This window comes from Nerophis ophidion, linkage group LG19 (genome assembly GCF_033978795.1).
Source record: "Nerophis ophidion isolate RoL-2023_Sa linkage group LG19, RoL_Noph_v1.0, whole genome shotgun sequence".
Classification (NCBI taxonomy): domain Eukaryota; kingdom Metazoa; phylum Chordata; class Actinopteri; order Syngnathiformes; family Syngnathidae; genus Nerophis; species Nerophis ophidion.
Genome location: NC_084629.1, coordinates 5,780,028 through 5,803,724, shown reverse-complemented (window position 1 = coordinate 5,803,724; position 23,697 = coordinate 5,780,028). Strand labels below are relative to the sequence as shown.

Genomic DNA, 23,697 nt, shown 5'->3' with positions numbered 1-23,697 from the left:
TGTATCAAACTGGTAGCCCTTCGCATTAATCAGTACCCAAGAAGTAGCTCCTGGTTTCAAAAAGGTTGACCCTGGTATAGAGATAACCAACACCGCCTTTAAAAATATATATGAAAGAGACATGTCCCCTCCTCAACCTCGTTAAATAACATTTTGAATGTTGTTCCATATTATAAATAAAAATAAAAGGGTGTTTCCAAACACTGTAATTGATGCCGTGGCTCCACGCAGTTGAACCGTCGGAGATGGGCGTGGCTTCTTCAAGACTTGCAGCCAATCAGCGCGCCCCACGACCGGTTGGCCAGAGTGTGCCTGCTCGCTGCCATGAAGGCAGACAACGCTTCCCTTGCTGTCACTACATCCTACTGGAGGTGGAAGGGCGACAAATAACTCTTCTTTTTTGAAGATTTGACCTAAAACCGACTTTTCAAAAGCAGTCTCAGTGGGATTCAACCATGGTTTCCATAGAGCACGTGGCTCACAAAATATTAACGTACGTGCCGTATGTTCTTGTTTTGTTTGACATGCGATACGAAGGTAAGGCTTTTTTTTTTTTACATGTCATCTTTTTTAAAAGATGGCTGCTTGTTGTTATGTCTAAAAAGAAATGTTTCTGTGGCTGAAAGTATAGTTAAAAGTTCGCTAAATCGATTATAGTGTGGCAGGTCAAGTCGACACGTTAGCATGCTAACTAGCTAGTTTGTAGCATGCTAACGACATGAAAATGGAAGTGGTCTATCTTTTTAGTGAGAAGTACATTAAAATGTGTTGTTTTTTTTGTCAGGAGTCCACTGTGGCAGGGAGGCTGGTGTGGACAACCACATGGAGATGGGCAAGAAGCTGCTTGCAGCTGGACAGCTAGCTGATGCTCTCTCTCATTTCCATGCTGCTGTGGGTAAGCCATTTTCTACCGCTTGTCCCTTTCGGGGGGGTGGCATACTTGCCAACCCTCTCGATTTTCCCAGGAGACTCCCGAATTTCAGTGCCCACCCTATAACTCTCCCGATTATTCAACAGCCATACATGTCACACCAAGAGTGGCAGTATGGACAATGCCAACACTGTCATAAATAAGTGCTATACAGTGAAACCACACTAAACAACAACAACAAACACATTTTGGAAGAATGTTTGCACCGCGACACAACATAAACACTGCAGAACAATAAGCCACAATTCTCTACAGCACCAACTCTTCCGGGACGCTACAATATAAACAAATGCCATTGGTGGCAAACTTGCCATCCTCCCGAATTTCCCAGGAGACTCCCGAAGTTCAATGCCCATCCCGAAACTCTCCCGGGGCAACCATTCTCCCTAATTTCTCCCGATTTCCCCTTGGACAACAATATTGGGGGCGTACCTTATTTATATGACAACCTTGTCTTATAACACAAAGCATATGATTGAATGAAGAGCATACTTATTCAATAGCCATACATGTCACACCAAGAGTGACAGTATGGACAATGCCAACACTGTCTTAAACATGTGCCATATAGTGAAACCACACCAAACAACAACAAAAACAAACATTTTGGAAGAATGTTTACACCGCAACACAACATAAACTCTACAGAACAAAAACCCAGAATTCTCTGCTACAATATAAACAAATGCCATTGGTGGTACACTTGCCAACCCTCCTGATTTTCCCAGGAGACCCCCGAATTTCAGTGCCCATCCCGAAACTCTCCCGGGGCAACCATTCTCCCGATTATTCAACAGCCATACATGTCACACCAAGAGTGGCAGTATGGACAATGCCAACACTATCTTAAACATGTGCAATATAGTGAAACCACGCCAAACGACAACAAAAACAAACATTTTGAAAGAATGTTTGCACCGCATCCCAACATAAACTCTACAGAACAAAAACCCAGAATTCTCTGCTACAATATAAACAAATGCCATTGGTGGCATACTTGCCAACCCTCCCGATTTTCCCAGGAGACTCCCGAATTTCAGTGCCCATCCCGAAACTCTCCCGTGGCAACCATTCTCCCGATTTCCACCCGGACAATATTGGGGACGTGCCTTATTTATATGACAACCTTGACTTTTAACACACTGCATACTAATGAATGAAGTGCATACTTATTCAACAGCCATGCATGTCACACCAAGAGTGTGACATGTGGCGGCATGGTGTAGTGGGTAGAGCGGCCGTGCCAGAAACCTGAGGGTTGCAGGTTCGCTCCCCGCCTATTGACATCCAAATCGCTGCCGTTGGGTTTTTGGGCAGGACAGTTCGCCGCTCACACTGGTGAATGAATAATGAATGAATGATTGGTGGTGGTTGGAGGGGCCGTAGGCGTAAACCGGCAGCCACGCTTCCGTCAGTATACCCCAAGGCAGCTTTGGCTACAGATGTAGCTTATCACCCCCAGGTATAAATAAATGATGGGTTCCCACTTCTCCGTGAGCGCTTTAAGTATCGAATAGTAGAAAAGCGCGATATAAATATAATCCATTATTATTATTAGTGGTAGTAGTATGGACACTGCCAACACTGTCATAAACATGTGCCATATAGCGAAACCACACTAAACAACAACAATCACATTTTGGAAGAATATTTGCACCGCAACACAACATAAACACTGCAGGACAAAAACCCAGAATTCTCTGCAGCACCAACTCTTCCGAGACGCCACAATATAAATAAATGCCATTGGTGGCATACTTGCCATTTTCCCGGGAGACTCCCGAATTTCAGTACCTATCCCGAAACTCTCCCGGGACAACCATTCTGCCAAATTTCTCCCGATTTCCACCCAGACAACAATATTGGGGGCGTACCTTATTTATATAACAACCTAGACTTTTAAGACACACTGCATATGATTGAATGAAGTGCATACTTATTCAACAGCCATACATGTCACACCAAGAATGGCAGTATGGACAATGCCAACACTGTCATAAACATGTGCCATATAGTGAAACCACACTAAACAACAACAACAAAAAACACATTTTGGAAGAATGTTTGCACCGCGACACAACATTAACACTACAGAACAAAAAACAGAATTCTCTGCAGCACCAACTCTTCCGAGACGCTACAATATAAACAAATGCCATTGGTGGTAAACTTGCCATCCTCCCGAATTTCCCAGGAGACTCCCGAAGTTCAATGCCCATCCGAAACTCTCCCGGGGCAACCATTCTCCCTAATTTCTCCCGATTTCCACTCGGAAAACAATATTGGGGGCGTACCTTATTTATATGACAACCCAGACTTTTAAGACACATTTCATATGATTGAATGAAGTGCATACTTATTCAACAGCCATACATGTCACACCAAGAGTGGCAGTATGGGGGCGTAAACACTATAGAACAATAACCCAGAATTCTCTGCAGCACCAACTCTTCCGGGACGCTACAATATGAAAAAAGGCCATTGGTGGCATACTTGCCATCCTCCCAAATTTCCCGGGAGACTCCCGAATTTCAGTGCTCATCCCGAAACTCTCCCGGGGCAACCATTCTCCCTAATTTCTCACGATTTCCACCCGGACAACAATATTGGGGGCGTACCTTATTTATATGACAACCTTGACTTTTAACACACTGCATATAAATAAATAAATGGGTTGTACTTGTATAGCGCTTTTCTACCTTCAAGGTACTCAAAGCGCTTTGACACTACTTCCACATTTACCCATTCACACACACATTCACACACTGATGGAGGGAGCTGCCATGCAAGGCGCCAACCAGCACCCATCAGGAGCAAGGGTGAAGTGTCTTGCTCAGGACACAACGGACGTGACGAGGTTGGTTCTAGGTGGGATTTGAACCAGGGACCCTCGGGTTGCGCACGGCCACTCTCCCACTGCGCCACGCCGTCCCTATGATTGAATGAAGTGCATACTTATTCAACAGCCATTCATGTCACACCAAGAGTGGCAGTATGGACAATGCCAACACTTTCATAAACATATGCCATATAGTGAAACCACACTAAACAACAACAACAAACACATTTTGGAAGAATGTTTGCACCGCAAAACAACATAAACTCTACAGAACAATAACCCAGAATTCTCTGCAGCACCAACTCTTCCGGGATGCTACAATATAAACAAATGCCATTGGTGGCATACTTGCCAACGCTCCCGATTTTCCTGGGAGACTCCCGAATTTCAGTGCCCATTCCGAAACTCTCCCGGGGCAACCATTCTCCCAAACTTCTCCCGATTTCCACCCGGACAACAAAATTGGGGGCGTGCCTTATTTATATGACAACCTTGACTTTTAACACTCTGCATATGGATGAATGAAGTGCATACTTATTAATCAGCCATACATGTCACACCGAGAGTGGCAGTATTAACACTCCCAACACTGTCATAAACATGTGCCATATAGTGAAACCACACTAAACAACAACAACAACAACAAACACATTTTGGAAGAATATTTGCACCGCAACACAACAGAACAAAAACCCAGAATTCTCTGTAGCACCAACTCTTCCGGGACGCTACAATATAAACAAATGTCATTGGTGGCATACTTGCCAACCCTCCCGGAATTTCCCGAATATCAGTGCTCCGCCCGAGAATCTCCCGGGGCAACAATTCTGCCGAGTTTCTCCCGATTTCCACCCAGACAACAATATTGGGGGTGTGCCTTAAAGGCAGTGCCTTGAACGTCCTCTCTCACCTGAAAAGGAGACTATAATACATGTCTCCGTTATCCATAGGTTTATCTATAACCCATAAAGTAGGCAGGCACGGAGCTATTTCTCAGCGTGTATTCCAACCAGCACGTTAATACACTGACACACAACATCCAAATTCCCATCATGCATTGCTTCAAAACTACGGCAAGTAGTAATGTCCAAAAACACAACAGAGACGAAGAGGAAGAACAAAGAAGAGACATGGCGCTGATGAGTAAGAAGTAGAAGCAAGTTCCTAAAATGATTGGAAAAATAATTTCTCCAGCCTATCTCAGCGGCATTCGGGCAGAAGGCGGATTACACCCTGCACAAGTCGCCACCTCTTTGCTAGGAGCCAACGCAGATAGACAGACTACATTCACACTCACATTCACACACTAGGGCCAGTTTTAGTGTTGCCAATCAACCTATCCCCAGGTGCATGTTTTTGGAAGTGGGAGGAAGCCGGAGTACCCGGAGGGAACCCACGCAGTCACGGGGAGAACATGCAAACTCCACACGGAAAGATCCCGAGCCTGGGATTGAACTGTTATTGTCTTGTTTCCATCAGATGGCGATCCCAAGAACTACCTGGCCTACTACAGGAGAGCCACGGTCTATTTAGCCATGGGGAAGTCCAAATCAGCTCTACCAGACTTGAGCAGAGTCATAGAACTCAAACCGGATTTCACATCTGTGAGTTGTTCTTTTTTTTTTTTTTACACTTTAGTGCCCTCCATTCGTAACAAATTAAATACCAGAGATGGGATGCATGGCTCTCAGAAGGGAGTCGTTCCTTTTAAAAAGCCGTAATTTTGTTATTTACAATCTTGTCAGACACTGCAAATCAACTTTACTGTAACATTTTCTACACAAGAACATTTTGACGATACAGTAAAAATGTAGCCTAGAAATATCACATCTAGAATACTTTTGTGTTTAAAAAAAAAATAGTATGGATGCAATCGATCGGTATCGCTGAATTTTGTGACAAAGGAAGTCATTGCCATCGTATGTGTCCACCGTTGCAGATTAATCTATTGTATTGCCAATGACAAATGTCCATCCCCTCAGGCTGACACTGTACTTATTTTTAGTCCCCTGACAAACACTTGGCAGCTAATTATGTATCTTCAAACAGTGTGGAGCCACACCTATGCTAACAATCACCTTCATTATGGCAAATAAACAGTTTTTATTTGTATTTTAAGTACACTGGAGGACAAGGCTGAACATATTACACACAGGAAGAAAAAAAAAACTGTTTATTGTGTTATTGATAAACTGTCAATATTACTTACCATAGATACATCAAAAGATTTACGGTTAAAATGTGTGACTGGTATTTGGAATTGGCTAATCTCACTCATGGATGATTGGAATCGACAGCATAAAATCCTGTTCGGGACATCCCTATAAAACAAATACAGTATAATGAAAACATTTTGCAATATATAAGATGGTTTCCTGTGGACGGGACTCTCGCTGCTGTCTTGGAGCCACTATGGATTGAACTTTCACAGTATCATGTTGGACCCGCTCGACATCCATTGCTTTCGGTCCCCTAGAGGTGGGGGGTTGCCCACATCTGAGGTCCTCTCCAAGGTTTCTCATAGTCAGCATTGTCGCTGGCGTCCCACTGGATGTGAATTCTCCCTGCCCACTGGGTGTGAGTTTTCCTTGCCCTTTTGTGGGTTCTTCCGAGGATGTTGTAGTCGTAATGATTTGTGCAGTCCTTTGAGACATTTGTGATTTGGGGCTATATAAATAAACATTGATTGATTGATTGATAAACGCTCACTGTACATATCCTACTAAGTAAGACCTACACTGTTTCGATGTCCATTTCTCTGTTGATGACTGAAGTACTGATATCAACCAAAGCTCCTTATCCCACCCCCCCCCGATTGTAAATAATGTAAATAATTCAATGTACATACTATGATGATTAACTTGTGTGATGACTGTAATATGCTGATAGTATATATTTGTACCATGACTTAACGTGGACCCAGACTTAAACAAATTGAAAAACCTATTGGGGTGTTACCATTTAGTGGTCAATTGTACGGAATATGTACTGAACTGTGAAATCTACTAATAAAAGTTTCAATCAATCAATCAATCTTCATAAAATTAGGTTACTTAATGAATCCATAACAAAACAATGAACCAGACAATCGCATCCAAATGTCAATACGTTTCCTTTGAGTCTTGGGCATTTTATGTTTGTTTTGTTTCAGTCATTGTGAATCCAGTCCAGCCAGATGGTGGACATATAAAGGCAGCGTGGGCGGTTAGCATTTTAAAACAGATCCAAAACAAAAGGCTGGTAACCGTGAATTGGTTTTCGTTGTTCAGACTCTTTTAATAAGATTACTTGTTCATGAATGTCACATCCCTGTAAATGCAGTGAAACCTTTAACTCAGGAGTAGAGCTACAACTAATGATTATTTTAATAGTGGACTAGTCAGCAATTATTTTTTTGATAAATTGACTAGTCAAATAGATAACGCTTATATGATCTGCTGTACACGTTTGAGTTCACAACTTGATTTTAACCATTTTTTCCAGTTCTGACCTTTTATGTGCTGAAACCACTGCCGTGAGTTGTTTTGCATAAACGTAGTCAACTTGAGAGTCACAGCTGCGATCTTAAAACGGGATGTTAGCTTTCCATGTAAGCGTTAAAAGGAGTGTAATGTTTTATCTGAGTCTGTAAATTAGTTTGCTTATTGATGATTTTTGTTTGGTTGTGTATTGTGTAGTTATATTTATATGTTAATTATAATTTTGTGACTGTAAATTGTTTGCTTGTTTTCTTATTGATGCTTTTATTTGTTTCTGTATTTGTGTAGTTATAATTATATGTTTTTACTTGCAATTATATTGAGTTTGTGGACCCCAGGAAGACTAGTGGGTTGTTGTGGCAACCAGCTAATGGGGATCTTTAATAAAAATCAAATCAAATCAAAAATCAGTGCACATCTGCTCACCTCAAAGCTGTGTTATTGATAGGAAAGATAAAGTGCAATGTCCGTGGCAACTGCGCAAAAGGTAATGCCACATTTTATAAAGCACACTTGTGTCAGTTAATACTAATTGTCTCGCAAGGCTTGCTGATGTTTTTGCATGACTTCATGCATGATCATGGCTCACCCTCTTCTCATAATATTTGAGCACTGGTACAATAAATAGTAATACATAATTATATCAATATTTGTTTGTGTTGATCACCCTTACCTATAGACTCATGTGTGTTCCATCTTTTACCAGGCACGGCTTCAGAGAGGAAACCTCCTACTGAAGCAAGGAAAGCTGGATGAAGCAGCAAGTGACTTCCAGAATGTGGTGAGTATTAACAACATGGTCTTTTATGATGATGTAGATTTCACGTAGAGGTGTCAGTGTTACGCTACAACTGGATTGGTGAAGAGTAAGAACAATTCTTCAGGCTGTTGAATGAAAAACTTATTATCGAAAATGTCTGTTTGTCTTGAGGGTAAGGATTCTCTAAACAAACAAGGTAATGAAGATGACAAGTGAGTACGGCCCCTTAAATAACGGGAAGAACCTGTATTCCTGCATTGCAACTACTGACCTAGATGAGGCACTTTTGGTATAAATAAGAACAATAATTATGATACATTTTACTGACAATTCTGCACAGATTTGCCAGTATTATAAAGGTTTAGTAGCGAATGTACAAGCCAGATATCATCAAAAATAGGTGAATATGATGGAAAGGATCCATACACACTTCAGAAGAAAGACTTTTTAAAAATTTAAAAGATGCAACTTGACCAAAGTGGACTTTTCAAGCTATCTGGTCGATCACACTTCCTTGTACACTCGCAAGGAGTAAAAGTACAAAAGTATGGCGACACATCATATTATTATTTGGACACTACTACATGAACTAAACATTAAAGGCAAACTTCACTTTATTTGCCTATTTCGCTTATCGTTGTCCATCATTATGAAAGGCATGACAATCGTTTGATTTTCTTTTTTTTTTATGCATTGTAACTTGTATACAAAAGTCCGCTTACACCGAAGCCAATCGGAGGTAATCTATTCCGCCCATAAAATCCAACAAAACCATCCAAAAAGCACCAACCCCCTGAGAGATGAGGGGAGAAATGAGCAGCAGCGGTGCCGCACCCCGGAATAATTTTTGGTGATTTAACCCCCAATTCCAACCCTTGATGCTGAGTACCAAGCAGGGAGGTAGTGGGTCCCATTGTTATAGTCTTTGGTATGACATTACTTGCTGGAAATAAAAGTTTGTTTTAGCACTAACTTAGTTTTTATATATATATTTTTTAATATTCAAACAAGTGGTCATGTAATGACATAGATAAATAGATAGTACTTTATTGATTCCTTCAGGAAAATTAAAAAGAGAGGCCAAATTGAGCGCAATTCCTCTGACAATTCCTTCGTCAGGGGCCAAGGCTTCTTTAGAAAAGTGGCACCTACAGTGGGGCAAAAAAGTATTTAGTCAGCCACTGATTGTGCAAGTTCTACCACTTAAAATGATGACAATGGTCTGTAATTTTCATCATTGGTACACTTCAACTGTGAGAGACAGATTGTGGGGAAAAAAATACAGGAATTCAAATTGTAGGAATTTTAAAGAATTTATTTGTAAATTATGGTGGAAAATAAGTATTTGGTCACTTCAAACAAGGAAGATCTCTGGCTCTCACAGACCTGTAACTTCTTCTTTAAGAAGCTCTTCTGTCCTCCACTCGTTACCTGTATCAAAGACACCTGTCCACAGCTTCAAACAGTCAGACTCCAAACTCCACTATGGCCAAGACCAAAGAGCTGTCAAAGGACACCAGGAAAAGAATTGTAGACCTGCACCAGACTGGGAAGAGTGAATCTACAATAGGCAAGCAGCTTGGTGTGAAAAAAATCAACTGTGGGAGCAATTATCAGAAAATGGAAGACATACATGACCACTGATAATCTCCCTAGATCTGGGGCTCCACGCAAGATCTCATCCCGTGGGGTCAAAATGATCAGAACGGTGAGTAAAAATCCCAGAACCACACGGGGGGACCTGGTGAATCACCTGCAGAGAGCTGGGCCCAAAGTAACAAAAGGTTACCATCAGTAACACACTACGCCGACAGGGAATCAAATCCTGCTGTGCCAGACGTGTCCCCCTGTTTAAGCCAGTGCATGTCCAGGCCCCTCTGAAGTTTGCCAGAGAGCACATGGATGATACAGCAGAGGATTGGGAGAATGTCATGTGGTCAGATGAAACTAAAATAGAATTTTTTGGTATAAACTCAACTCGTCCTGTTTGGAGGAGGAAGAATACTGAGTTGCATCCCAAGAACACCACACCTACTGTGAAGCATGGGGGGGAGAAACATCATGCTTTGGGGCTGTGTTTCTGCTAAGGGGACAGGAGGATTGATCTGTGTTAAGGAAAGAATGAATGGGGCAATGTATCGTGAGATTTTGAGCCAAAACCTCCTTCCATCAGTGAGAGATTTGAAGATGAAGCGTGGCTGAGTCTTCCAGCATGACAATGATCCCAAACACACCGCCCAGGCAACGAAGGAGTGACTCCGTAAGAAGCATTTGAAAGTCCTGGAGTGGCCTAGCCAGTCTCCAGACCTCAATCCCATAGAAAATCTGTGGAGGGAGTTGAAAGTCTGTGTTGCTCGGCGACAGTCCCAAAAATTCACTGCTTTCGAGAAGATCTGCATAGAGGAATGGGCCAAAATACTAGCTATTGTGTGTGCAAACCTGGTAAAGACCTATAGTAATCGTTTGACCTCTGCTATTGCCAACAAAGGTCATATTACAAAGTATTGAGTTGAATTTTTGTTATTGACCAAATACTTATTTTCCACCATATTTACAAATAAGTTCTTTAAAATTCCTACAATGTGAATTCCTGGATTTTTTTTTTCACATTCTGTGTCCCACAGTCGAAGTGTACCCATGATGAAAATTACAGACCTCCGTCATCATTTTAAGTTGGAAAACTTGCACAATCACTGGCTGACTAAATACTTTTTTTCCCTACTGTATGAGAACCTCTTTCATTCGAGATGAATTAAGGGAAAAAACGCTGCTTATCCACATGGAGGAGCCAGATGAGATGGTTCAGGCATCTGCTCAGAATGCCACTAGGACACTTCCCTTGGAAGGTGTGGGTCTCACAGTCATCTCTAAGATAGAGCCCGACCCCTCGGTGGAGGAACTGCGATCATTTCGACTACTAAGTAGTTAATGATCACTTGTACGCAAAAATACTTCTGACAACTAAGTTACTACTAAAACAGGAACTTTTATTTACAGCAAGTGATGAAAAGTCAATTGTGCTTAGCATCGACGCCAGCACGAGTCTGAGTGGATGCAGGGCTCCAACTAGTGGTGAGTATAAGGTAAAGGAAAGGGGAGTTACAGACAACTCTTTTTAATCGCTGTACAGACGGACAAGTCGTAGATGGCAGAAGTGTTGCAAGTCACGTGTATAAAGACAGCCAATGGAGGTTTCCTGCTTCACATACATCAATTCGCACACACACACATTTTTTTTTTAAACACAGACAAATCATAATACGCACAGAAAACTTAAAACAAGCACATGTAGATCTGATTACACACACACGTTAGTACACAAACATGTGAAATGGATTACACACACGCAGATTGAGATACGTGTTTACAAATAATTTTGGTACAATAATACTTCCATACATTTTTAATTAGAGTGCATATTTTTATATCAGATGACTACCAAAGGGTGTAATTGTCCTGATTAAAGCATGTGGGGTTGTTACAGTATGAGGTAAAAAAACCTGAAAAACTAAGACAGGTTTTTTTGAAGTCTGAAAATGAACTGTTCCAGGATGCTGATTAACTTCTAGTGAGTAATGTAACATGAGTCAAGGAACTATGTCATACCAACACACGTGAGATGGCACGGGATGTAATACCCAAGGTCCAAGATTAAGCCCAGTGATACCACAAGAACAATTATATGCACATAATAATGTAAATAGAATAGGACATACATTTAATAGGTTTTAAAAAAAGCATATGTTAATAGGAATATATAGAATTGAACAATAGAATAGATTTTGTAGTCCAAATAGAATGTAAAACTGACGACAAACCAAATAAAAGCCCTTTTACGAACAGTTTACAAGTGTAAAGATAAGTTACCCAGTATATACAGTAGGACAGTGGCACCTCAATTTACAAACTGATTTTTGAACAGGCTTCGTAAATGAAACGTTTGTCTAGTGAAGCACCTTTCACTATAACAATGTAAACACAAATAATAGGTTAAGGCCTTGACAAAAATCCATATTTTAGTAAAAGTTTGTACACAATATAAATCGTTATACAGTACTTTATATCAAATAAACATAACAGGGTGATGGATCAACTTTCTATTTAATAACCAAGCCACACTGCCATTGTTGGAAATTACAAAAGTCTTATTAAACTTTAATAGCCAATGATTAAGACAAAAAATGTAATCCACTTTGCCTTATTAGTCTTCTTATTGTGCAGCGGAAAGAAGGGAGAGAAGGAACTGTCGTCAATACTATGGATACTTATTCAATGTTTCATACCACATTTTGCTTGTCCATTGCTTTTTTAAGAATTATTGTGCAAGCAAAATTAGAAAAACGTAAAGTCGCTAAAAGCATAAAAAACACACAACTAACATACTAGAACAGTAGCTAATGACAGCACATTCAGTGCTGAATGAATGAGTACAGGAGATCGATGAGCCTAAATAAAGGTTCCACTGTTGATGTCAACAGATGTTTATGTATTGTTACTTTTTAGTTGAAGGCCCACCCCAGTGAGAAAGAGTCGTCGGAGGCCCAGAGTCAGCTGACAAAATCAGATGAACTCCAGCGGCTGGTAGCTCAGGCTAAGAGCAGCTACAACAGCAAGGACTACATAGGAGCTGCATCACTGCTCGACACCATCATTGACGTAAGAGATCCCACCTGGAACCTTCCATCCTCTTAGTCTCATGAAACTCTTAGAGCCATTGTCTGTGTGTGTTTCACAGACCTGCGTTTGGGACATAACCTCTCGCGAGATGCGGGCCGATTGTTTCATTCAGATGGGCGAGACTGGGAAAGCCATCAGCGACCTCAAAGCAGCCTCAAAGTTGAAGAACGACAACACGCAGGCCTTCTACCAACTCAGCACCATCTACTACCACCTGGGAGACCATGAGATGTCGCTCGCGTAAGACAAGGAGCACTGTCTTGCAGGACATCTCAGTCCTGTTTCCATGTATAATTTAACCTTTTACACTGTCAAAAATCATGGATGATGAAAATACATCATCTGTAATGTACCACTTTTTGTCAGATATTAATACTTGAGTTCTTCACACAGACACTAGTACCAGGTGCTATTTCTAGTACCGCTTGTATTAACAAAAAAAATCAACACAAATGCTAAATCAGACTTAGACAAACTTCAATTTAAATTGTTCCACACAGTAGCTCAGTTAAAAAGGATATAAAGGACAATGAATGTATAAAGTAGACTAAAAATGTACCGTTGTAGCAATATAACATATGTAATGTTTACACATGATAAATACAGTACCGTATTTTTCGGACTATAAGTCGCAGTTTTTTTCATAGTTTGGCCGAGGGTGCTAATTACACTCAAGAGCGACTTATGTGTGAAATTATTAACACATTACCGTAAAATATCAAATAATATTATTTAGCTTATTCACGTAAGAGACTAGACGTTTATGATTTCATGGGATTTAGCAATTAGGAGTGACAGATTGTTTGGTAAACGTATAGCATGTTCTGTAAGTTATAGATATTTGAATGACTCTTACCATAACATGTTAGGTTAACATACCAGCCACCTTCTCCGTTGGTTATTTAAGCATCATATAACATACACTTATTCAGCCTGTTTTTCTCTATTTTGTATTTATTTTAAATTGCCTTTCAAATGTCTATTCTTGGTGTTGGGTTTTATCAAATAAATTCCCCCAAAAATGCGACTTATACTCCAGTGCGACGTGTATATATGATTTTTTCCTTCTTTATTATGCATTTTCGGCAGGTACGACTTATACGCCAAAAAATACGGTATATGATATATACTGATATCTTATATTATTGTATAATACATACGGTGGAAGAGGGGTTAGTGCGTCTGCCCCACAATACGAAGGTCCTGCAGTCCTGGGTTCAAATCCAGGCTCGGGATCTTTCTGTGTGGAGTTTGCATGTTCTCCCCGTGAATGGGGGGGTTCCCTTCCGGGTACTCCGGCTTCCTCCCACTTCCAAAGACATGCACCTGGGGATAGGTTGATTGGCAACACTAAATTGGCCCTAGTGTGTGAATGTGAGTGTGAATGTTGTCTGTCTATCTGTGTTGGCCCTGCGATGAGGTGGCGACTTGTCCAGGGTGTACCCTGCCTTCCGCCCGATTGTAGCTGAGATAGGCGCCAGCGACCCCGAAAGGGAATAAGTGGTAGAAAATGGATGGATGGATGGACATACAATACAAACCTACTCAGTGGCCTATTGGTTAGATTGTCCGCCCTGAGATCTGGTAGGTCGTGAGTTCAAAGCCCGGCCGAGTCATACCAAAGACTATACAAATTTGACCCATTACCTCCCTGCTTGGCACTCAGCATCAAGGGTTGGAATTGGGGGTTAAATAACCAAAAATATTTCCATCCCACTGCTCCCCTCACCTCCCAGGGGGTGATCAAGGGTGATGGGTCAAATGCAGAGAATAATTTCACCACACCTGAGTGTGTGTGACAATCATTGGTACTTTAACTTCGATATTATATAACAGTTACCAAGTACAATATTACATCAAATAGAGAGTAGATCCAGCAGAATATAAACATTGTAAACAAAAGAGAGAGTTGTCCCATACTGTAGTCACAAAGTATTTTACTCCACAGTCACCATCTTGCAGCATCGCAGGGTTTTCTTGCTGCCCTCAGTTTTGCCAGGGTTAAAATTGTATGTTGTGTTTCACTGACTGTTTACCATCAACACTTTGTTTCCTGTCATGAGCAGCGAGGTGCGCGAGTGTCTAAAGCTGGACCCCGATCACAAGCAGTGCTACAGCCACTACAAGCAGGTCAAGAAGCTCAACAAACAGATCCGGTCTGCAGAGGAACTCATTCATGAGCAGAGGTGTGTGCGCGCGAATGTGAATCTATAATGAACATTGCATCAGCTGGTGACGACTGCTTGGCCCTCCAGCTCTCGGTCTTTGTGCACGTGCAAGCAGGCAGCATAAATCCCACTGCCAATTTGAATAAACGTCACGCCTCGTTTGACGCAGTTTGTGGACGTGTGCTTTATGAACACCCACCTACTTCTGTTTTTTTGTTGTTTTTTTTGGTTTCAGGTACGACGACGCGGTGAGTAAATACGAGGCGGTGATGACGACCGAGCCCAACGTGCCACAATTCACCTTCCTGGCCAAGGAACGCATCTGCCATGCACTGACACATGTGAGTGAGACCCAGCTTCTTGCCGCTTTTATTAGGACGTATGACTACGTCGGTGTTTGCTCCTGCAGGGTCAGCTGACTGCCAAAGCAATCTCCGTGTGTAGCGAAGTACTCCGGTCTGAGCCGCACAACGTCAACGTGCTGAAGGACAGAGCGAAGGCCTACATCCAGGAAGGACTGTATGAGGATGGTAAGTGTTCTGTCAGACTTTTGACATTTAACAGCATGCAGGTAACTCTTATTGGACTTTTCTGCAAGCAAATAGCACACAATTCATTCTTTAGTGGACATATGCTGCAATGTCTGAACAATTGAAAATAAACAGCAATTGAACAGCTTTACGACCACTCATAATTCAGTCAAATGATGTTCTCGACATCCATGATTACCAGCTGCTCCATTAGAGGTGTCATTGCAAGAATGTACCACAAGGGGGCCTCGTAGGTCTACTATCTCCTATTCAGGTGCAATAGTAGCACTCAAAGCTCATGTAACAGCAGAATTGTGTGAGAGACTACATTACATTTTATTTGTATAATGTTTGAATACATTTTTAAGGGTTTCAAACCTAATCAGCTGTTTAACCCAAACAAAGACACGTCTTCAGTGGCAAACATTATAAAAATAATAGGTTGTGATGTATTATTCATACAAACCCCGTTTCCACGAGTTGGGAAATTGTGTTAGATGTAAATATAAACTGAATACAATGATTTGCAAATAATTTTCAACCCATAATCAGTTGAATATGCTACAAAGACAACATATTTGATGTTAAAACTGATAAACATTTTTTTTCAGCAAATCATTAACTTTAGGATTTGATGCCAGCAACACGAGACAAAGAAGTTGGGAAAGGTGGCAATAAATACTGATAAAGTTGAGGAATGCTCATCAAACATTTGGAACATCCCACAGGTGTGCAGGCTAATTGGGAACAGGTGGGTGCCATGATTGGGTATGAAAGCAGATTCCATGAAATGCTAAGTAATTCACAAACAAGGATGGGGTGAGGGTCACCAATTTGTAATAAAATTGTCTAACAGCTTTAGAACAACATTTCTCAACGAGCTATTGCAAGGAATTTAGGGAGTTTACTATCTACGGTCCGTAAAATCATCAAAAGGTTCAAGGAATCTGAAGAAAATCACTGCACGTAAGCGATGAGATTACGGACCTTTGATCCCTCAGGCGGTACTGCATCAAAAAACGACATCGGTGTGTAAAGGATATCACCACATGGGCTCAGGAACACTTCATAAAACCACTGTCAGTAACTACAGTTGGTCGCTACATCTGTAAGTGCAAGTTAAAACTCTACTATGCAAAGCGAAAGCCATTCATCAACAACACTCAGAAACGCTGCCGGCTCCGAGCTCATCTAAGATGGACTGATGCAAAGTGGAAAAGTGTTCTGTGGTCTGACGAGTCCACATTTCAAATTATATTTGGAAACTGTGGACGTGGTGTCCTCCGGAACAAAGAAGAAAATAACCATCCGGATTGTTATAGGCGCAAAGTTCAAAAGCCATCATCTGTGATGGTATGGGGGTGTATTAGTGCCCAAGGCATGGGTAACTTACACTTCTGTGAAGGCACCATTAATGCTGAATGGTCCATACAGGTTTTGGAGCAACATATGTTGTCATCCAAGCAACGTTTTCATGGACGCCCCTGCTTATTTCAGCAAGACAATGCCAAGCCACGTGTTACAACAGCGTGGCTTCGTAGTAAAAGAGTGCGGGTACTTTCCTGGCCTGCCTGCAGTCCAAACATGTCTCCCATCGAAAATGTGCGGCGCATTATGAAGCGTAAAATACGACCTCAAGACCCCGGACTGTTGAACGACTGAAGTTCTACATAAAACAAGAATGGTAAAGAATTCCACTTTCAAAGCTTCAACAATTAGTTCCTCAGTTCCCAAATGTTTATTGAGTGTTGTTAAAAGGAAAAGTAATGTAACGCAGTGGTGAACATGCCCTTTCCCAACTACTTTGGCACGTGTTACAGCCATGAAATTCTAAGTTAATTATTATTTGCAAAAAAAAAAGTTTGAGTTTGAACATCAAATATCTTTTCTTTGTAGTGCATTCAACTGAATATGGGTTGAAAAGGATTTGCAAATCATTGTATTCCGTTTGTATTTACATCTAACACAATTTCCCAATTCATATGGAAACAGGGTTTGTACTTTATCGACTCAATTTCTGGTTTCACTGTAGCTTCAATGACGTCAGCATCAAGACAAATCACGCAAATGTTTAAAATGACTTTGCTAATAGTTGCTCATAGTGAGCAGAATGATTTTTGTTTGTGGCAACTGTGCCGTAGCACATCACATTCAGAGGATCTCTTAAGCCCCCAAAATCCTCCCTGAAGGGTCTCAGCACAGCAATGATGGCAGATGGCGAAGAAGGTTTGCACCTGCAACCTGTTTGTCTCTTTGACACACACATGCATGACCAGTTTATCTGCGACACCAATTAGTGGACATGTCGCATAGTCCAAAAGATGCTTAAGCACACATTTAATTTTCTACATTTCCCTCTGTCAGTGAACGCACCATAAACCACATCAGTGTGCACGAGTGCTCGGGTCTCATGTCAGATTTTTAAGCACCTAGTAGACTTCGGCTTCCTTTTATTGTCATTCAAATTTGAACTTTACAGTACAGATAACGAAATGTTGTTGCCTTAGCTCGTTGTAGTACAGATAGTAGTCACTGGATACACACCTGTGAAGGCTTCCTTAGTTATAATAAAAATACAATTACAAACAAAAAACTAGAGATGTCCGATAATATTGGACTGGAGATATTATCGGCCAATAAATGCTTTAAAATGTAATATCGGAAATTGTTATCGGTTTCAAAATTACGGTATCTGTTTCAAAAAGTAAGATTTATGACTTTTTAAAACGCCGCTGTGTACGCGGACGTAGGAAGAAGTGCGGAGCACCAGTCACATAATATTTACGGCTATTCAAACACAAGTGAATGCAAAGCATACTTTGTCAACAGCCATACAGGTCACACTGAGGGTGGCCGTATAAACAACTTTAACACTGTTACAAATATGCGCCACATTGTGAACCCACACTAAACAAGAATGAAAACACATTTCGGGAGAACATCCGCACCGTAACACAACAACAAAACAAATACCCAGAACCCCTTGCAGCACTAACTATTCCGGGACGCTACGATATACAAAACGCCCCCACCTCAACCTCCTCATGCAGTCTCAGGGAGAGCATGTCCCAAATTCCAAGCTGTTTTGAGGCATGTTAAAAAAAATTATGCACTTTGTGACTACAATAATAAATATGGCAGTGCCATGTTGGCACTTTTTTTTTCCATAACTTGAGTGTATTTATTTTAGAAAACCTTGTTACATTGTTTAATGCATCCAGTTGGGTGTCACAATAAAATTAGGCATAACAATGTTTTAATTCTACCACTGTATGTATCGGTATTGGTTGATATCGGTAATTAAGAGTTGGACAATATCGGATATCGGCAAAGAAGCCATTATCGGACATCACTGCAAAAAACATATTTTTTTATAAAAATATAATTGACATTATAATCAATTTCCCATTATAATTCACAAAAGTTGATACATTCAATTAAATGAAAATGTGTAGGTATGTACAAATATGATTAATTAAAGAAATATATTTTAACTCCTTAAAAACAAACCTGTAATATTTCCACCAGTGCTGCTGTTGGTATGACACTCATCACTATATATATATATATATATATATATATATATATATATATATATATATATATATATATATATATATATATATATATATATATATATATATATATATATATATATATATATATATATATATAGATAGATAGATAGATAGATAGATAGATAGATAGATAGATAGATTGCAGGATTTTTACAAATGTTGCATATTTTCATATTTTTCTTCCCAAAGCCCAACTAAAGTATTGTGAAGTGCTGTCAGGAAACGTTGTTTCATGTCTTACTCCTGATTGGTTGGCATGGAAAACAAAAGTGTTGAAGCCTGTTTTATGTACTGACTTGTTTGTCTTGCAGCCATTAAGGATTATGAAAATGCGTCGCAACACAGCGAGAATGACCGTCAGATCAAAGAAGGTCTGGAAGAAGCTCAGCGGCTTCTCAAACAGTCGAAGAAGAGAGATTATTATAAGATCTTAGGAGTGAAGAGGTACCTTTTTGACTTGTGGCACTTGATGACATGATGATGATGATGATGATGTTGTTCGCACTCTCAGGACCGCCCAGAAAAAGGAGATCATCAAAGCTTACAGGAAACTGGCCCAACAATGGCACCCGGACAACTTCCAAGATCCGGAGGAGAAGAAAAAAGCTGAGCAGAAGTTTATAGACATCGCTCAAGCCAAGGAAGTCCTCACCGACCCAGGTACCACACTCATTCATATTTTGTACGCCGTGGGACATTTTTTTTTTAATTAGGTCGAAGTTCAAGATGAAGTACATCAACACTTAACATTCCTGGAAAGATCCTGCAGTTTTTCTGTTCAAACATTTTTTGGGCAGGATATGTAATATAAAACAAATACAAATATAAAAAAAAATCAGCTTTCTTTGTTAAAAAAATATTACTTAAATTAATAACCTAAATGATTGAATATGTACACCTTTTTAAAAAAAGTTTCTTGGAAGTTTCCCAACTTTTTTTTGTGAAGTGAATTATATTTATATAGCGCTTTTCTCCAGTGACTAAGCGCTTCACATAGTGAAACCCAATATCTAAGTTCTATTTAAAGCAGTGTGGGTGGCACTGGGAGCAGGTGGGTCAAGTGTCTTGCTCAAGGACACAATGGCAGTGACTGGGATGGTGGAAGCGGGGATCAAACCTGGAACCCTCAAGTTGCTGGCACGGTCGCTCTACCAACTGAGCTATACTGCCCACTGCTGTAGTGGCAAAAGGACAAGTTTTTCTTGAAAATGTAACTTTGTTATATAGAAAAAGACAGTTTTCTTGATATATTAAAACTGTTCTAATATTATAAAAATATTATACTGTATTTTAAAAAAACAAGAACATTTTGTTCTTTGGCAATTCCAACTTGTCTTAGGGACGGCGTGGCGCGGTGGGGGAGTGGCCGTGCGCAACCTGAGGGTCCCTGGTTCAATCCCCACCTAGTACCAACCTCGTCACGTCCGTTGTGTCCTTGAGCAAGACACTTCACCCTTGCTCCTGATGGGTGCTGGTTAGCGCCTTGCATGGCAGCTCCCTCCATCAGTGTGTGAATGTGTAAATATGAAGTAGTGTCAAAAGCGCTTTGAGTACCTTGAAGGTAGAAAAGCGCTATACAAGTACAACCCATTTATCATTTAAGTTACCGGAAATCATTTTAACCTTTTTTTTTTTACTTTCTAGGAAAATCCCCCAGCCTTTTTTTTTTTTAGATAAAGTAATTGCAAACAAAAATGTACTCTAAACCTTTTTAGAGGAAAAAAATTAAATTTCAAACTCCATCCATCCATTTTCTACCGCTTGTCCCTTTTGGGGTTGCGGGGGGGTGCCGGAGCCTATCTCAGCTGCATTCGGGCAGAAGGCGGTGTACACCCTGGACAAGTTTCCACCTCATCACAGGGCCACACTTGTCCATTAAATTGTCTTTGTGTTTATTTTTACACTTGTACTGAAACACCTCCAGAGGAGTACAGGAGTGAGGGAGACAAAGTCTGGGCCCGTAATCAATAAGTCCATCAAACAATAAATGGTAAATGGGTTGTACTTGTATAGCACTTTTTAGAGATGCGCGGTTTGGGGTCTCATCTGCGGATAAACCGCGGGTCGGGCGGTTGACATGACGAAAAAATAGATTTTAATTAGATTCGGGCGGGTGGCGGTTGAACCATCCGGAAATATTTGATATACATGGTTCTGGGATCGGTATCCTTTGCCATTCGAAGATCCATTTAATACCCGTGTTATACTGCGAAGAAGACAATAGGAGATGCTATTATTCTCTAGAATGACTGCCGGCAGTCACCCAGATAAGTATTAGGACGAGCTATGAGGCCATTGGCTGTGTCGCCTTCTACATCATACACGATCTGCTTGTCAGTCCAGCATCATGTTGTGTGTGGCTTCAGCGGCAACACGCACACGACTGTAAGGCATACTGGGTGACACAGAGTACACTAATGGTTGTGATATAAACAATTTTAACACTCTTAGTAATGTGCGCCACGCTGTGAAGCCACACCAATTAAGAACGACAAACACATTTCGGGAGAACATCCTCACAGTAACACAACATAAACGCAACACAACAAATACCCACAATCCTTTGTATCCGTGACACATCCTGCATATATTTTACGCCCCCAACCGCGCAGGTAAAGACATGTTGAATGGGTAAAGGCAGGAAACACCAGCAAAAGTCGGTCCCGTCCATCGCTGCTTGCAGTTTTAATTCACTCATTATTTTAGCAATTTTGTGCCAATTATTAGTCACAAATTTGGAGAGAAAAAGATATGATATAAAGCGCTTAAAGTCACTAGAGAAAAGCGCTATATAAATATAATTCACTTCACTTCACTAAATAGTACTCTATTTATTCCCCAGGAAAATTTCAATTCCTACAGAATTGAGATTGAATTTAAAAAAGTAAAAAAGGCCTTGGACAGGAAGTAGTTTTAGGTTTGTAGTGGAAAAAGTGTCATTCGTCCGTTCATGTTTGTCCTTCAGAGATGAGGAACAAGTACGACCACGGCGAAGACCCCATGGACCCGGAGAGCCAACAGGGTCATCGCGGCGGCCAGCACTTCCACGGAGGCTTCCAAAATTTCCAAGGCTTCAACCCGTTCGGATCAGGACCTTTCAACTTTAAATTCAACTTCAACTGAGGACTTCACCAGGATGTCGTCTTTTCCTCCACTTAGAAGGCAGACCGCTGTGACCTTAATTAAAGCTATTTTCTTTACATGTGGAATCATCCATTTGGGGGGACGATTGGTTGCTATGCAAACAAAAATCTTTTTAAAAAGGCACCCGGAGCAAAGAGTTCCTTCCAAAGCATGTATTGTTTTGTCAATGATACACGTCTGTTCAGGAAAACCTTTTTGTATGTTAGTACAACGCTATTTTTATATGAAGGGGATGTGTTTGAGATGTAAATAAAGATATTTATGTGGCATCACGTGTGCTGTACATCATGCCGACCAGTCAAGGAAGACACTTTTAGAAGGAAGTGAAACATTCCTTTAATTGAGACTCTTGCCGAGAGCAGCAACAACTTAAAGTTCCTTCCTGAGACGCTGATGAAATAAAAACAAAGATTCACCAAAGACGTAAAGATACTGTAATAAGTTAAATATGTACACAACTGCATACTTGCCAACCTTGAGACCTCCGGTTTCGGGAGGTGGAGGGCGTGGTCGGGGGTGGGGCAAGGTGTGGTTAAGAGGGGAGGAGTATAATCACAGCTACAATTCACCAAGTCAAGTATTTCATATATATATATATATATATCCATCCATCCATTTTTTACCGCTTATTCCCTTTCGGGGTCGCGGGGGCGCTGGCGCCTATCTCAGCTACAATCGGGCGGAAGGCGGGGTACACCCTGGACAAGTCGCCACCTCATCGCAGGGCTATATATATATATATATATATATATAAAATACTTGAATTTCGGTGTTCATTTATTTACACAACACTCATCTACTCATTGTTGAGTTAAGGGTTGAATTGTCCATCCTTGTTCTATTCTCCGTCACTATTTTTCTAACCATATGCATGTACAGTAGATGGCAGTATTGTCTTGTTTAAGAGTGTCACAACATTGCTGTTTACAGCAGACGAACTGCTTTACGGTAGACGAAAACGTGACTGCTGTTGTTGTGTGTTGTTACCGCGCTGGGAGGACGTTAACGAAACTGCCTAACAATAAACCCACATAAGAAACCAACAACTCGCCCTCGATCATTCTACAGTTATAACGTCATTGGGCAGACACGCAGTTTGTATTGTGGGAAAGTGGACATGAAAACAGGCTGTCCTCACTCAGGTCCGAAATTCAGGCGGCGCTGGAGGCCACGCCCCCTCCAGCGCCGCCTGAATTTCGGGATATTTTTGGGAGAAAATTTGTCCCGGGAGGTTTTCGGGAGAGGCGCTGAATTTCTGGAGTCTCCCAGAAAATCCGGGAGGGTTGGCAAGTATGCATAACTGTGACGTTCAATAATATTTGACACACAAAGCATTTTACTTTTTGAAATCAGACTTGGCTTGAAATATTGAATAATGAATGACATGGCGAGATTTGTGATGGATGAAACACGTCCAGTTCTTCCATAACGACAGTTTACCAACAACCAAAAGAATCCTAAATGCTAAAACATTGCTAATTATGAGGAAATTGGGCAAATAGAATAATATTGCAGACATACTTGATGTAATACAATCTGGTGTAACTAATACAGTACTTTACTCATATTTAAGTAAATAGTCATCAGTACT

General features: G+C 40.8%; 1 protein-coding gene across 1 annotated transcript; it reads left to right on the top strand.

The window, feature by feature from the left end:
* The first annotated feature begins 292 nt into the window (after positions 1-292).
* On the top strand, positions 293-22,375 carry dnajc3a (DnaJ (Hsp40) homolog, subfamily C, member 3a). The gene is made up of 12 exons (XM_061879047.1): positions 293-537; positions 785-895; positions 5,250-5,374; positions 7,956-8,030; positions 12,513-12,665; positions 12,745-12,926; positions 14,753-14,872; positions 15,090-15,195; positions 15,264-15,384; positions 19,274-19,406; positions 19,474-19,622; positions 21,928-22,375. Exons 1-12 carry the CDS (start codon positions 456-458, stop codon positions 22,083-22,085), a joined length of 1,515 nt encoding a protein of 504 aa, XP_061735031.1. The 5' UTR covers positions 293-455; the 3' UTR covers positions 22,086-22,375.
* Positions 22,376-23,697: the final 1,322 nt, after the last annotated feature.

Excerpts from the sequence above, each read along its gene's own strand:
- dnajc3a (XM_061879047.1), top strand. The coding sequence starts at position 456 with ATGGTTTCCATAGAGCACGTGGCTCACAAAATATTAACGTACGTGCCG. Across the intron at positions 538-784 it reads GTTTGACATGCGATACGAAG|GAGTCCACTGTGGCAGGGAG; the intron begins GTAAGGCTTTTT and ends TTTTTTTGTCAG. Across the intron at positions 15,385-19,273 it reads GGAAGGACTGTATGAGGATG|CCATTAAGGATTATGAAAAT; the intron begins GTAAGTGTTCTG and ends TTTGTCTTGCAG.